We start from the raw sequence: 16,678 nt of genomic DNA on the forward strand, positions 1-16,678 counted from the left end.
CGTGGCTCCGCCAGAGCCCACGCCCTCTCCTCGACCAGCCTCAGGGCGCACGGGGCGAGAAGCGCGCGCCTCAACGGTTGTGGTCGTCGAGGTCTTCGCCGAGGTCTTTGCTTTCTTCCTCGGCTCGGTCGGTTCTCCTGAGAGTTCGGCCGCCCTCTTCTGGAAGCGGGCGTAAAGGACTTCGCTCTTGGTCACCATTTTTGCGATGTCTGCAAAGATGAGCAAAATTAGAACATTAGAACAATAAGGAAATAAGAAGTTGCTGTAACTATCCTTACCCTGAGGACGTGCCGAGCTCAAGCCCACGTTCACCAGGGCGTCCTCGCCAATGAGGCCGTTCAGCAAAATCCCGTCCCCAAGGCTGCGGATGGTATCGAAGATCTCCTGCTCATGCGGAGAAAGCTGGGGGAGCCTGTTGATGGATTTAAGTTGGGCCGGCCTCCACCTGGGGTCAAACCCCCAGGACCGTTCAGAACCCAGGAAGAAGAATTTCTCCTTCCAACCATGAATGGATGAGGGGGCACCATGAAAAAGTGGACGACCCACCCGGAGGGCGATGTAGAGCCACTCCCCGTCTCCCGGGTTCGACTTAAAAATAAAAAGTCGCCGGAAGACGTTGACAGAGGTAGGAATCCCCTGTAGTAAACACAGTGATAGGAAACCCATCACTGTCCTCCAAGCATTTGGAGTGAGTTGCGCCGGGACCAACTGGCATACCGCCAGCAACTCATTCACAAAGCTGTGAAGAGGAAATCGGAGGCCGGCCCAGAGTGACTCCGAGTGCACTCCGATCCGGCCTACCGGAGGATCGGTTACCCGATCCCTTCGCCTGGCGGGTTCCAAATGGAACCCGTGAAGAGGGAAAAACCACTCTTCGGTCATCTCGACCTCCAGGACACTCATGGTGGATACTACTTCGCTAGGCAAAGAACCCATTACAAGAGAGGGAAATCAAAAAGAAGGGGGACCTGGGAAAGATGCCGGAGAAAAGGGACTTCGGTCTGAGGAAGACTGGGAGAATAGGAAGCTGGAAGCAGAAGGCAATGGAAAGAGGACAGGGGGCCGGGGGAGAGTTTATATAGACCTCCCCAACGGCCCGGATCAGCGAAGAAAGCGCTGCGTCCTGGTTAGATGATAACACGTGTCGGCCTAAAAGACAGAACGACGCATTTAATTAGGGCTAGCGCTTCGAATGTCGAAGCGCCCCATCGGATCGTGCGGAAAGGCATCCGCAATCGAAGATCGTGCGGCCCCATCATGAGCCCACGACGCGAGGACGCTTCGCAAAAGGTGTCCCAATAATGAGGTTCTTCGGGAAAGAAGAGACGCCGCCTATTAAAGGCACCTCGAAGCGTTCGATAACTCAAAACGCACAGTAAATCAAAATTTTCGGAATTCGTGATGACCCAATTAAAGCTACTTCCCGCGCTCCAGCTGATAGCCAACTGAAGCTCGGAAGTCGGGGGGTAGTGTTAGGGGAAAAACCCTAAGTCATATATCCACAGAGGCGCTCGGCCGAAGAGCGCCGACCGGAAAGCCGCTCGGCCGAAGGATGCCGACCAGGAAGGCGCTCGACTAGAGGGCGTCGACCAGAGCGCGCGCCAAGAGGTGCCCTACCCAAAGCTGCTCGGTTAGAAAGTGCCGACCAAAGACATCGCCAAGGCGCTCTGCTAGAAGGTGCTCGCCTAAAGGGCGCCGACCAGGAGTACTTGAAGCAACCCCGCCACAGGGCGCCCCATTGGGCGACCAGCTCGGCTCGGCACTCTTGCCGAGCCGATGCCTTAACCAAATGTTCAACCTCCGCCTAAAGTCCAAGGGACTGACAACTCCTACGGCTTGCGACCTGCCACTATCTCCAAGCCATCAAGGCATAAGATCTTCGCAGGTATTCGGCACGACCTGCCATTAATGCACGAGACTCTCTCAAGCCTCCGATGCACTCAGTCATTTAATGAACACGGCCCAAGACGATCTCCGGATCACTGAACCATCAGAGCGCATGGCTCTACCTGACCGCCGGTTCATTCGGTAATAAATGCACTTACCATCCACAGACCCCAGGCCCGCTACGGCCGGCGGTTCAACCACTCTAACAGGTCCGATCGACCGTGACAACTCCCTGATTCCGGTCTGATTCGGCCCTGTTCTCCACTATGCCATAAATGGGCCAAATCGTGCCCAATTATCACAGACAGGGACAAATCCCCCGGTTACCTCCCAGGTAACGTAATCCCCTCCTATAAAAGGGAAGCTGGGAGAACCAAGGGAAAAGAAAAACAAACGAAAAACGGAAACAGATCCCCGGGACTGAACCCGCCGGGAAGCATAGACACAATTGAGGACATCATCCTCTTCGTCTTCTTTATCCTATCCAAATATTCTTGCTGTCTTCTCCATATACTCTCTTCCCTGCTCTCTCCACATACTTGCCCCCTCTGACTTAGGCATCGGAGGGCCGGCGCCGGGGAGCCCGGCCACCGGTTTTCCTTGCAGGACTTGCACACCCCCCCGCAGCGGAGGACGCAGCCGGCCGGCGCACCGCCGTCCGCCCCCTGTAGCAGCGGAGCTCCTCCTTCCCCGGCTTCGCGGCGGCCCCCGGGTCCAATTTCCAGCAACAATTACCTCTCTCATTCTTATGTAAATTTAGGACCACTGGAAGGCGTACCTCCGGCATCTAAAGGTAGGTGTACCGGACAGACAACATAACAGACAAGATTTTATTAACTTTAGAAATGGATTACAAGCTATCCAGAAAGCACAAGATTTCCAATGATAAAGACCCAATGAGCACCCATTTGGTTCACTGTGAGCCACAGTGTTGGCCTCCGAATAGGCTTTCGAGGATAGAGGGAGGGACTCGTAGCTCCGGGGCCGCGTGAGGGTGTTGGGAGTGGACATCGCATGGCACAGGAATAGGACTTGCCAGCTTGGTGTATGGTGTGGGGGAGGAGGGTTGGAGGTTTAATGGGAGGTCCGCTCCACCATAACTTTTCTCTCGTAGGACTCACCATCAAACCTTTACATAAACTATAGGGCCAGATAGTAAGATTTTATAAATTTATTAAGAGCAAACGAAATTTGGTAACTATGTTCACTTCTCATCAAGAGTAGAGAGTTTGATGATCTACTATGGTTGTTTTAGATATATAATAGATTATCCAAAATAAAAGATAGTATTAAATAAGAGCCCTACTTATTATCCAAAGTAATAAATTATATTAAAAATATTATTAGTGCGGTCCAAAATAAAGGACCATATTAAACAAGAGTCCAATTTTTTTAATCCAAAATTAAGATTGTATTAATAACAATATATGATGAATGGAAAACTCAGCATAAGCTAAGCCTCTATTTTAGTTACATATAATAGATATATGTATTTGTATATACATGTGTTAAGGAGAGAAGTATCGTGTATCGATCAACAACCCAAATCTTATCGGCCATCTCTTATTGATATGAGTGTTTATATATGTAAAAGAGTCAATGTATCAAACCCATGGAGAGTCATCCATGTAGGGAAGTATTGGTGTATATATATATATAGACACACACGCACACGTACGTACATACATACATATGTGTGTGTGTGTGTGTGTGACAATTACAGTCTCTATAATCCTTGATATGTAATCATAACAATGGCTGCATAATAGGTGAATTAAGATGATACTTATATGCGTCATGTCCCCCTTTAAAATCTAATCCCAACCCACCATCCCTTATTTTCCATCAGCCCTAGCCCCCTTTTCCTCCTCTTCAATGCCGATTCGAAGCCCCCCTCCCCTCTTGTATGAAATCCGAGGAGGGGGCTTTCGATTCTAAAGGCAAATGGATTGCTTTCTAGGATTTCATTGCTCATGCTGTAAAGAATCAGAAGGAGCAAGTCTCATAGCCAAGGGAACATGAAGGAGAGTAGCATTGCTAAAGAGAGGGTGGATCTGGGATCCGAAGAGGCCATGACGAGAGATAGTGATGCGCTGGTTGGTGGTTAGCAGGTTAGACTCTAACCTCTCTGAGGATGCCGACTCTTCCAGCGATTCCTGTGACTATGCCCATGCTCGGGCCTTTGTGTCATCTCAGGAGATCCGGGTGCTGCCTCTGCTTCCATCCTCGAGGGATATTGTTGTTCTTGAGGAATCGATTAGTTATTTATTCTTTATGTACAATTTATTAAGATCGTTCAGTGTCCAATTGTTTTTGAGTCCCTTTGGATTTGATGATTTTGTGGGGTTGCTCAACTGCAATGTCCAGAATTTATTAATGGATGTCATCCATGTCTCCCTCATGCGGGCTCTAAGACGACATCTTCAAATGCTTTCGTCCGAGGGCTCGAAGCTAGCCTCAAAATGCTTAAAGTGCACTTCCTTTGTCTCCTTATTTATGAGTGATTACTTGTTAATCAAATTTCTAGTGGCTTGGACATTGGATGTTAAAAGATTTTTGTTCTTTTTCTTTTCCATATTATCCACAAACATCAAGATTGGACCTTGCTCAATGCATTAACTTGGTCAGTTTTCTTAATGGAGTACCTCTACACAGTGGGATACATGCATGAGAGGCCTTGGTGGGAAGGGATTTAGTATGTCCTTTCAGAAAGAGAATATTATGAACTTCTTGTGGCCAGAAAACTCAAAATTCTACAAATATTGTGCGATGATGTCATAGATTCTGCAGAGCTAAGAGTCGAACGAGAAACACGAGAAAATGTAGAAGAAGATTAGAATATGACATTGGTGTCAGCGTTCCTTGTAGGTTCCTGATACTTTCTCTACTCCTAGAGATGATGATGATGCCATCGACCCCGATAGCTTTTGGACTATTTATTTAGAAGCACATTGTAAATATCAATGGGCAATGTAAATGTAATCATATTTGACAATATGAATATTTCGAATAATCTGACTTTTGTTTAGTATGTGTTTAGCATATATATGTATACAGAATTTTAAAATTTTTTAAAATAATTTTTTTTCAAAAAAAGTAATTATAATGACGCTTTAAGCATTGTTATAAAAAATATAATTGGCGACGCAATTTAGCATTGCTATTAACCAATGCATAAAAAATATATTTGGCAATGGTGATGCTTTCTAACAGTGTTGGTAATTTTTTTTCAACGCTCACATTGCCGATGCTTTTGCAACGCTTTATAAAGTATTGCTAATAAAACTAACGACACTTATAAGCGTCGGTATAGGCAATGATAAGCATCAGCAATGCCTGATTTTTGTGTAGTGCAAGGTCGGTCCTCACTTGCCTTGGCCCCTTATGCCGCATGTGCGCATTGAGATGTGCATAATTTATGAAGATGTGCACGATACATATATATTAGTGTATAAGCCGCATTATGCATAGGATACAGTTTTTTTTGACTATTTTTGAAATGCAATATAGAAATATATTAAATGATAACAAATGGATGGATTCAATAACTAAATTCCTAGTACGTATAAAGTAATTAACTTTAATAATGGCTAAACAAAAACTCTTATCATTAATACTGGTATTTATATAGTAAATGGAGAACTTTGCACAAGGCTGATCCTTCGTGAAAAAACTTTCATCATTAATGCTAATATCAATAATGTCAACCCTAGCGACGTGCAGGGTACCCTTTTTTTTCTTTAAATGTTATAAGATAATATAGTAAATTATGATAAATAGAATGCTTCGATAGCCAAGTTTCTATTGCACATTAAGTAATGAACTTTAATGATGGCCAAGTAGGAATACCTATCAAATATCTAAATTGTCATGGTAATATCAATATAGATAAGTATAATACTTGTATATTGTAGCTAGAAAATATTATCAAGTGTGATTATGTCAATTCTATAAGTTCATTGACACCTAATATTAATGACAACAAGATACTCCATTATCTATTACACATAATCACTTATCATTAATGGAACAGATAATATAATGCTCACTTATAACAAAATTTTGGTCATAATATCTTCATCTTGTATTAGTTATAAGAGCCCTAATTAGTATCCAAAATAAAAAAAATCATATGATATTATTAATACGAAAGTCCATGTAGTGTGGAGAGCTCAATTTAGTAAATTTCTATTTCACATCACTAACTATTAGTAAATCTCGTTTACTTTTTTCGTTTCTTTCTTGGTATATTTCTCTCTCATAGACATGACTATGATAATTTATTTACTAATTTATAAATCTCTAAATCTATGGCATATTTTTGGTAGGATATTATAAATTATTGATCTCTATATCTATATATTGGTTATTTCGATTCAACCACTCCCTTCCAAGTAGAGTGTATGCTCTAAAGGTCACTTATTTAAGCTAACTTATGTCTTGTTGCCATTGGAAACCGACTTGACCCAAACACCAAGTTAACGAGGTCACCGGAGATCTCGACTCGTCTACCATTAGAATTAAAAAGTTCGGATGGGGTCGCTGCATGCCTCCATGGTGATGGTCTGGTGGCTGCTGCGCTCAATCGATGATGATCTCGGCGTCGAGCGCCTATAAGTTGGCGTTGGATGGAGGAGAAACTGCTTCAACCGGGGCTCTAACATTATTTCGACTTGAAACAATAAAAACAAAGAAGTTCGCCTAGTGAAGTGTATTTGGTGGGGGATCCTTTGGTGCCTAAGTCAAACATGACTCTTAAGGAATAGGAGGAAGCCTAAGAGGAGCAGAGAAACAACATAAGAGAATCGAAAGATAACTTATCTAAAAATCTTCCGAGAATGCAATATATACATGAGGGTCAAAGCTTGCCGCCAAGTAGTTCACGACTATACACTGGTTGATATGGTAGCAACCTGCGTATCCCACCCATAAATCACTCCGTGCTTCTCGGTCATAGGGATTTGCTTGGATATCATGTTTGTTAAGAAACAGTTATTGATCACGGCCAAATTATTGCTAGTTGGAGAAATATAGAGGACTCTTTATGCATCTTTTGGGTTGGCCATGCGGCAAGTTTTGAATGCTCAGCCCATAGTTAGATAGTGAACTTTCATTAGTCGGTTTGCCTCATCAGTAAAGATCGGTTCAGAGATATATCATGTCCAGTGTCATAAAACTTATAACCCAAAAGGTATGACACAACATAGAAAGCTATTCAATTCACATACTCTAAACTTATTAGAATATTGATCTCCTGCAATGTGCAGTTTACATTTTTTTCTTTTTTTTCTAACTGTTCTCGAAATGCAATATAGCAATATAATAAATTATAATAAATAAAATACTTCAATAACTAAATTTTTATTGCACATCAAGCAATGAACTTCAATAATGGCCAAGAAAAAACTCCCCTCCAATATCTAAACTGACATGGTAATACCAATTTAGATAAGTATAGTACTTATTTATTTTAGTTAGATAATATTCTCAAGTATCAATTACACTTATGCCAATTATATAAGTATAATTGTTACTTATGTAATTGATACATAATATTGATAATAATGAAATATTCCATGATATATCACTTATACTCACTTATCATAAAGGAACAAATAAAATAATACTCTCTTATAACATATATAAATTAATAAGTGATCATTGTAAGCCTAGCTACTCTTGTATCAGCTAGAAGAGCAAATAACAACTATTACTTGCTACAAAACATAATATTTTTAATTTGGTATTTAAAATTATTCTTATGATGACCATTATAATATATAATAATAGATAATAATAAACATAATGACAATACTTTTTTAATCACCTTTCACTTGATAAAAAAATATTATTTTTGAAACTATATAATTTCTTTTAGAGAAAATTGATGCAAAAAATTGAACTTTGAAAAATATTTTTTTAAAAAATGATGTAAATAAAAATAATGGTTGTTATTGAAATAAAAACCAACTATTATAATGCTAAACATTGTATTATCAAAAATTCATTCATTAAAAATAAGAAATTTATTTATCAAAAAGGATGATAGTAAGATTTTATAAATTTATTAAGAGCAAAAAAATTTGGTAACTATGATCACTTCTCATCAAGAGTAGAGAGCTTGATGATCTACTATGGTCATTTTAGATATATAATAGATTATCCAAAATAAAAAACCGTATTAAATAAGAGCCCTACTTATTATCCAGAGTAATAAATTATATTAAAAATATTATTAGTGTGGTTCAAAATAAAGGACCATATTAAACAAGAGTCCAATTTTTTATCCAAAATTAAGATTGTATTAATAACAATATATGATGAATGGAAAGCTCAGCATAAGCTAAGCCTCTATTTTAGTTACATATAATAGATATATGTATTTGTATATACATGCGTTAAGGAGAGAAGTATCGATCGAGTATCAATCAATAGCCCAAATCTTATCGGCCATCTCTTATTGATATGAGTGCTTTCATATGTAAAAGAGTCAATATATCAAACCCATGGAGAGTCATCCATGTGTGTACTACACACACACATACATACATACATATATATATATATATATATATATATATATATATATGTGTGTGTGTGTGTGTGTGTGTGAGAGAGAGAGAGAGAGAGAGAGAGAGAGAGAGAGAGAGAGATAATTACAGTCTCTATAATCCTTGATATATGTAATCATAACAATGGCTGCATAATATACATTAGAAATAAAAAATTGCATGCCTAGGTAGTCACTCGTCCTTAAGGAAAAATTTTGTTTGAGCGGAAATGTACGATAAGAATTTTTGAAATTTGTATGTCATTGTGACGTTCCCCTAGCCCATATTTCATAGCTTGGGGGCCCATGTTTATAGGCAAATTAGGGTTCAACACATTGCATCTTGTTTGATATAAAGCCACTGAGTAGACCACCTTCTAATCCATTGTTAAAAGATAAGCTTATGTTCATGCAGTGTGATATGGAGCATGCAATGAATTGATTGCTTGGATGTTAAAAGTTTGGGCAACTTTTTTAACCAAAGATTTAGAAAGGAAGCAATTTGTCGTCACCAATTTAGATATAGTTTATTATTGCTAAATGTTCCAACTAGGTTATCTCTTCTAATTGATTTTGAAACTTTTATAAAATCCTATTTTTTTTTATGAAAAAAGTTTTCCCACAATTTTTTACTGTTTGTCTGACGAAGACCGGGTATTAATATCTATGTTAAGTAGGTATTATTAGGTTCCTACATGCAGGACTCCCAATACGAAATACCACAATTCTTATCAGAAACAGAAATGATGCAACATAGTCCTCAGACTTGCACATACATTATAGTTTGTTTTCTGTCAAGAAAATGATTTCATTTGCTGGTTTGGACCAAATTCTCTTCACACATATTGGCTTAGTATGGACCATTGCCTAATGCATGCAGCCTTAACATGGACCATAATAACAAGATTAATGTCCTCAGTTATTACATGTCATTTGTTTTAACCATCTAACTTTTCAGCCACATCCTGGTCTCATGATTAATAAAAACAAGTGGTACTATATTTATTTTTAATAAGGACTACTAGAGAGAGAGAATTTATGTCCTTCAAACTCAAAACAGAATAAAGTTGAGAGCATTCAAGAGTTAATGATTGGGCATCAGAGCTTAAATAGGAGTAACTAATACCACCTATCTTATGGAGCATGAAAGGTACTAGTTGTGGTGGTTCATGGCATGAGAGGTGCTTATGAGGAGCATGTCATGTGCATGCTGGGGACAAGAGACCAACCACGGAGAGGAGTACAGTAAGTTTCTTATCAGGACATCAAGGATGCCTCACAAGACCTCTCAAGGACCAAATTGTACAGTCCGTGAATCTTTCCATGCCCTTGGCATCACATTTAATGCTTGTGAAGACATGTGTGCATGTGCATGCACATGCGGACGGACGCACTCCTGCAAATATTTTTAAAACCGAATCGGACCGGCATATATACACGTACAGGTGCATGCAGATGGATGCACTGCTGCAAGCATATGTTGTTGGTAGGCCCATTTAGCACATATTGTTAAAACCGAGCTGTACCGGCTGGTCCGGCTGGTTGAACCAGAACCTGATGGCTTGTTTGGTCCGATTCGAACATCTTTTTTAATTTTGATCAAGACTTTTCAGCACGTTGTTTGATCTGGTTTTAGAACTATCCTACTTGGGAGGGACCTTATCCAAATTCCAAAGCTAATTAGAGTTGAGCTGAGGGATTAAAGCATTCAGCCTTCATTTGGCTGTGAATGCAAACACTAGTTCTTTGTGCATAAGCGAGGTTACAAGTGTTTGTTATTGATTGGATTAGACACTAAAATAACGGAGTTAACCGATTACAATGCTGCAATTTGAAGCAACATTTAGAGAAGATTGACCGTTAAATGCGACAATTTGATAGACTTAACCCTAATAGCTTAAGTTGGATCCACAAAAACCAAGTGAGAGTATAATTAGGTCAAAACTAAACAAAGTATACAAATTTCAGCCAACCTCAAGTCAAACATTTATGGCTTGGCTTTGACTAGCCATATTTTTTGGGTATAGTCAAATAATTGGAAAACTATATATATATATATATAAATCATTGATCTTCTATGCATGGGAGAAATAGTATCTTCTTTCTTGTGCAAAGGGGGAAACGATATCATCACTCTATTTGTCAAAAAATAATAATAGTAAAGCGAAATGACGTCAAGCTTGCATGCCTTTGTCCATGAGTTGATTGGTCCTTGCTTTTCCATCAAAAAGCTGGCATGCGTTGCCTAAAGTTTGAATTTTTTAAACTCAATACTGGCTTTTGATTCATAATGGTTAGATTTAGACGTGCACTCTTTTTTCTGAGTGCATCCTAATGTTTAGAATGTATGGATAAGTGCACTCATGCACTTGAATTATGACTTGATGGGAGATAAATATGACTCATTGAGATAACTATCGAAAAAATTAAGGCTGGGAAAGAAAAGAGTTTAAAGGTCAATGTCAAAAAAGTATGGATGTAATTGCGCCATTAGAGGTTATAATGGTGATGGCTTGAAAAGGCCAGGCTCCTAGGAAGTCATGAGACATAAAACAAAGTAACAATCTGCTATTAGAATAAGAGGAAAACCTACTTTTTTGTTATTTTGCTCTTTTTTTATTTTTATTCATTTAATATTACTTTTGTTTAGGTTAAATTAATTTTATATTTTATTTTCTTCATTATAATCAATTTATTTTGAGTTCTTTCTATTTCCATGTCCACATGCTAGTTGTTAATATTGTAGATAATAACACTCATTTCTTTTTGCCTAGATCAATTTTTGACTGAATTTTTTTTTAGGAAAAGAGAATAGTGGTCATGAATTGTTATGATGGAGTAATATGGGTAACATCAGCAAAAAGTGAGTATTATTTGATAAAATCACTGCTAGGCTAAATTTCTAAATATCAACATATACATAATTGACATTTAAAAATGGGCATGCACACACCAGACACATTAACAGTGAGATGATTAAAGATAGTTGATCACAATAGTGTTTTGTTACTAAAATGTTATGGGGTGCCTACTTTGTACAGAAGAAAACTTCCTTTTGCCATGCGCTATGAGAGAATTAGTCAGTTCTGAAACTGGTGCAGTAGATGGGATTGGTTGAATGCTAAAATTGCCAAGCCTGCATTATAAGGAGAGGAAACTGCTAGTGTCTGCTAATGAGCTCCTTGAGGCAATATACTTGGTATTATATAATCCACACGCTACTGAATTTAAATGATCGATCGACCGGATATTATTTGGACAAGATTCCAACTGATTTTTCTTATTTTGCAACAGCTATTGTGACAAGAGATTCTCAGTGTGTGATGATGGAGGAAGCTTCCTAGAACTAAAGCATTTGTTTCAAGGAGTTGGGTTCACCATCAGTGAAGACTCCTGTGGTTGAGAGCAAAAGAAGATGGAGATGTCGATGGAGATGTCCTCCCATTGGAGCAAAAAAAAAGAAGACATGGGGCTACCTTAGCCTTTAATGTGCCTTGAGGTCCCAAAACAAAAGGAAGCAGGGAATTTGTAAGGACCGTGCACGACCATCTCAGTGAGCCACAAAGAAAAAGCAGCAGCATTCAACTTTTGACATGTACTGGTACATAAAGGAAGATTCTGTGTGATTTCTAGGCTCAAGTGGTGGTTGCTATGAGGTACAGGATGGTAGGCGTAATAGTTTAACCAAGCTTTCAATGATGCTGATATTCCCATATAATGAAAATATCATAGTCCAGTTCAATCTTGGATTGGATTTTTTCAGAGAACAAAACAGCAGTTCATATAGCAGCCATCATAATTAACAAAAAAAAATAAAATCAGAAAATAATGGAAATATAACAACATTATTTGATTGTGTCACTTTCACTGAACTAGAAACAATTTTTCAGATGATATGGAGATTTAAATTCAAAGAATATTACTCTATTCAAACAATAAAAATTATTTAAAAGCCCGTTATGAATATATAATGGTCCAATAACATTTTAGCAACCATTAGAACATTATAATGTTCGTTATTTTATGCCATGACCTTAACTGTCTGGTGAAGTAATTGTTATACATTATGCAAGTAGATACGTAGTTGTCCAACTACTTTTTTTGAGCAGCAGAGTTTCTTTTACTATATTGTCGTTTTTATTATGCATTTTTTTTTTCTGACGAAGGCAAAGAAATTGAGTTTATTTGGGGTAAAGTTTGTTACGTAGTTGGTGCCTGAGGCTTTTAGTGCAAACAAGGAGATTAAAGTAGGGTTTAGAAGTCAAAAGTAGTCATCATTATTTTGTTTTGATTCTTAGATGCTAAGGAGTCAGCCTCGGCTCTTCCTACGTGCAGCACAAGTATCCAAATTATGAAACCGACGCCACATCTGACTCTAGTCCTTTTCCAACCTCTCTCTCTCTCTCTCTCTCTCTCTCTCTCTCTCTCTGTGTGTGTGTGTGTGTGCGCGCGCGCGTGTGCGTGCGTGTGTGTGTCTGTGTGGGAGCATAGATGTGATAAAAATTACAATCGAGCTATGACTATAGTTCTTAAAAGATTTGAACCCAATTACAGGGTCCAAGAATGGTTTCTGTTCAATGATATTTTCGTATGTTTTCACCTTTTATACTCTCTCCAAATTATAATCCTATTGCTCTAAATCCACCAAACTAACTAGAATTTATTGGGCCTAGCCTCATTTATTATGGAGATCAGACTGATAAGATGCACCACAACTCCATCTGAAAAAACTTCCACATCTGAAGAAACCAACCATGAACCCGAAACAAAGATAAAATAGTGAAAGAGACAAAGATGGCTACATATGAACAGGCGACTCAAGTTAGTCCCCCTCGTTCTCGAATATAAACTACTAATCACTACTACAGGGCGCAAACCAGCACGCCACTCCGATATCTACAAATCCAACCCATGAAAATTCTCTTGGGCATGGTATCAGAAATCATTACAGAATCCATCAAACCAACCACCACCTCCACCACCAGCAGCAGCAGCAGCAGCAGCAGCAGAAGAAGAAGCCCCATCCTCTCATCGAAGCGAAGATGTCAGCGACCGGAAGACGACCTCTTCGCATGGGATGGTGAGGCCCATGTCGTGGCCAAAGCCAAACTCCTCCTCGGCCTGACGCAGGAGGCTCTGGAACTCAGGATGAGTGAGATAAGATATAGGAACTATGAACCGGCTCCTGTTCTCCCCCACGTACACCGCAAAGTGGCCCTTCGGCACATCATCCGGCAGGCCCTCCTCCTCTCCACCACCACCACCACCCAACCCCTGCTTCCTCCCAAGGCTGGAACACCTCTTCAGTATCTGCTTCAATACCATAGCTTGGGAAAGCTTGTTGTGCTTCCTAAGAGTCATTTTCTTTTCCTTCTTCTCCTTATTCTTGTGAGTTTATATATATATATATATAAAAGAGAAGTGAGCTAAAAGGAGAGAGGAGGAGATTTTGAGTGAGAGTGTTGAGTGGTGGGAGGGTGGTATTTATGGGGAGGGGGAGAGGAACAGAGGCATGTGAGTGGGGTGAGAGTGGGGAGGATAGGAGAGGACTACTTGGTTGGGGCCAAGGACATGCTGGGCCTGACACTTTGGTGGCTCTGTTGACCCTCCCAAGGACAGGCATGGCCCTCCTTTTTCACGTACATGTGTAAACCCAGTTGCAAGTTGTGACCTCCCATCTTTTTGTGCCCAGTCATTGAAATCTAAACGTGGGGGAGGTCCATATTTCTAGATGGAGTTAAAATTTGCTAAGTGTGGTTTTGTTGGATATGAATTTAGGATTAGGCTGCAGTTGCCTACAATCATAACTGATCATAATGTACCGTATGTACGGTCATCGGGCATCCGATGGCTCGTGCTAGTCGCGACGCCGGCCTGTCGTTCTCGTTCGTGTAGGACTATCGGATGCTTGCGACACAACACGTGTGATGCACCATGGCTGCATCTGCTAGTAGGTAATGCTGAGCTGTGTTTTCAAGTTTACCATCCACAATTCTATGTTTACTGAGCTTTTCCTGCCCTCTTGTTGATTTTATTATTGCATCGATGCTACCCTAACACACAGAAATCTTGCGTAAAAATTGTTAGATAATGGATAGGCTAATTTTCTCCCTATTTCTTCTCTCACTAGCAAGCTGGTGTTTGATGTCAGTTGCTTAGCAATAGGACTAGTGGAGTGGTCTGCACATGAAATAAAATCATAAATGCTGTATAAAGTAATACTTCTCTGAGTTGTACAACAAAGGCGAAAAGAAAAGAACTCACTTGCTTCCATCTATTTGAAATTTTATCTTTAATGTCATGATAAAAACTAATAAACTCTTGATGACAAGTTTGTCTAATATGTTCATGTTATTTTCTTTTCTTTTTCCCTTTTTGTTCTCTCTCTCACCTCTGTAATTGGGTTGTTTAATCCAGCATTCTGGCGCAATACAGTCCATAGATGGCTTCTTTGAATAACTGTTCGCATCACCTAGTGGATGGTCACATGAATGGCTTGAATAGGCTAAATGCCTTGTTGTTGTGGGGGAAAAAACCTAATAATCTCCAGTGTCCAGATGTTAAACATATGTTGAAGACTGTATCCCTGATGATAGCAATAACAACAATGCTTAGTGCACACTCCTGGTTTGTCTCCCCAAATTTTGGTTACCGACTAGTCCAATCCTTTCAAAAGTTTAGACCCCATGCCTCTTTCCTTGACACTGGTAAAGGAAAAGAATAAAGAGTCATGCCCATCATAAACTAAGACACAGTTGTGGGCAAAGCCAACTTTGGGTAAAATAAAACAGCCAGCAGAATGATAGATCTTATAATGTGACTAAGACTTCCACTTCACAATGAACCTAACTTCCCTTCTCACAAAAGTGGAGACTCTTTACTTTCCACTGTCAAGGATAGACATTTTAACAGTGCCACTGCAAAGTTTTAATTCCCATAAAGCCTCCATACCTTTCCAGTGAGTAGGTTCTTTCCCACCATATTTTTAACCAAGGCAGTTTTCTGTTGGTCCTTTCCTAAACTATGGTCCATAAATGAGAAAAAGAGAGAGAGAGAGAGAGAGAGAAAGAGAGTGAGTACAATTATATTATTTGCAGTTAAGAGTCACGGATGATGAAGGGTGGTGGGCCGTACTGGGGTACTGGACAGTACCACCAGAGTTTGGTGTGTGTGTGTGTGAGAGAGAGAGAGAGAAGAAGGAGAGCAGAAGCCATGTGGTGGTGTCTTCTGCTCTTGTCTCGTTTAAACTCCATTACCATGGGGTTGCAGGGTGGTAAAATGGGTTTAACCGAGTGGATAACCTTGAAAAATAATGGAAAAAAGTAAATAAATAAATTGGCTACATCCCTATCAAAGAATAGCTTATTCAAGTTAAAGCAGATCAAGTAGATAAAAAACAAAGCCATGCATTCAACAAGTGTGTAGTTTGGGATAATTCACCACTTTAACATGCGATGACCGCAAACCAAACAGGATTTTGAAGCCTAATTTAATGTTCCATTTGGTTTGATCTGTTTCATTTCCTCATCATCCAAGTGTTTTTGGGTGTGCTATAGCTTGCAAATGCTCTCCCACAACCTAGTATTGGACTAGAATAGTTTAGTTATTTATCTTTGATTGTTGGGACTGCCGGCAAGAGCATACCTTGCACTTTTACTTTTTCTAGTGCTTTGCATGCTGTAAGTGGTTTTCAGATTGGACTAGATGAGAAAAGGATAAGGTGTGCACGACATAAAGGGCAGGAATGAAGCAAGCATTGCATGTAAAAGTATTTGTCCTTCCAGGTACCAACCAGATAACACACCCAAAGCTGCTAATGGAGCTCAGCTATGAATCACCTTTCACAATCATCTTCCTTTTCTTTATTGCCCAAATCAGATTCCATTCACCCATGATGATATAAAATTTTCAAATGGACTGTTTGGCTTTCTCCTCTTCCTTTACCTGATTATGTATATACATTTATCTCTTCATTATTATGATGATACGAAGCTGGTTTCCATGATGATCAATAGACTCATATTCTCTTAAGATGTTTCTTTCTCTCTTCTCCTCAAGATTAAAATGCAAATGGGGTATATCCAAAAAAAGAAAGTGTGCATTTATGCATTTCTATGCAAACACCAAGAAGAAAAGTTCAATCTCTATAAATCAGAATCTAATCTTAGCTGCCCCAAACAGCATGTGCACCCTGCAAGTGTCAGAACTAGTCATTCCGAGCTGAGATGCTACCTCAAGGGA

General features: G+C 39.6%; 1 protein-coding gene across 1 annotated transcript; it reads right to left on the minus strand.

The window, feature by feature from the left end:
- Positions 1-13,236: 13,236 nt before the first annotated feature.
- On the minus strand, positions 13,237-13,949 carry LOC103708220 (protein SMALL AUXIN UP-REGULATED RNA 51). The gene has a single exon (XM_008793042.6). It carries the CDS (start codon positions 13,796-13,798, stop codon positions 13,466-13,468), a length of 333 nt encoding a protein of 110 aa, XP_008791264.1. The 5' UTR covers positions 13,799-13,949; the 3' UTR covers positions 13,237-13,465.
- Between the last annotated feature and the right edge of the window lie 2,729 nt (positions 13,950-16,678).

This window comes from Phoenix dactylifera, chromosome 16 (assembly GCF_051530095.1).
Source record: "Phoenix dactylifera cultivar Ajwa chromosome 16, Ajwa_hap1_PhDact_Kaust_v1.1, whole genome shotgun sequence".
Classification (NCBI taxonomy): Eukaryota; Viridiplantae; Streptophyta; class Magnoliopsida; order Arecales; family Arecaceae; genus Phoenix; species Phoenix dactylifera.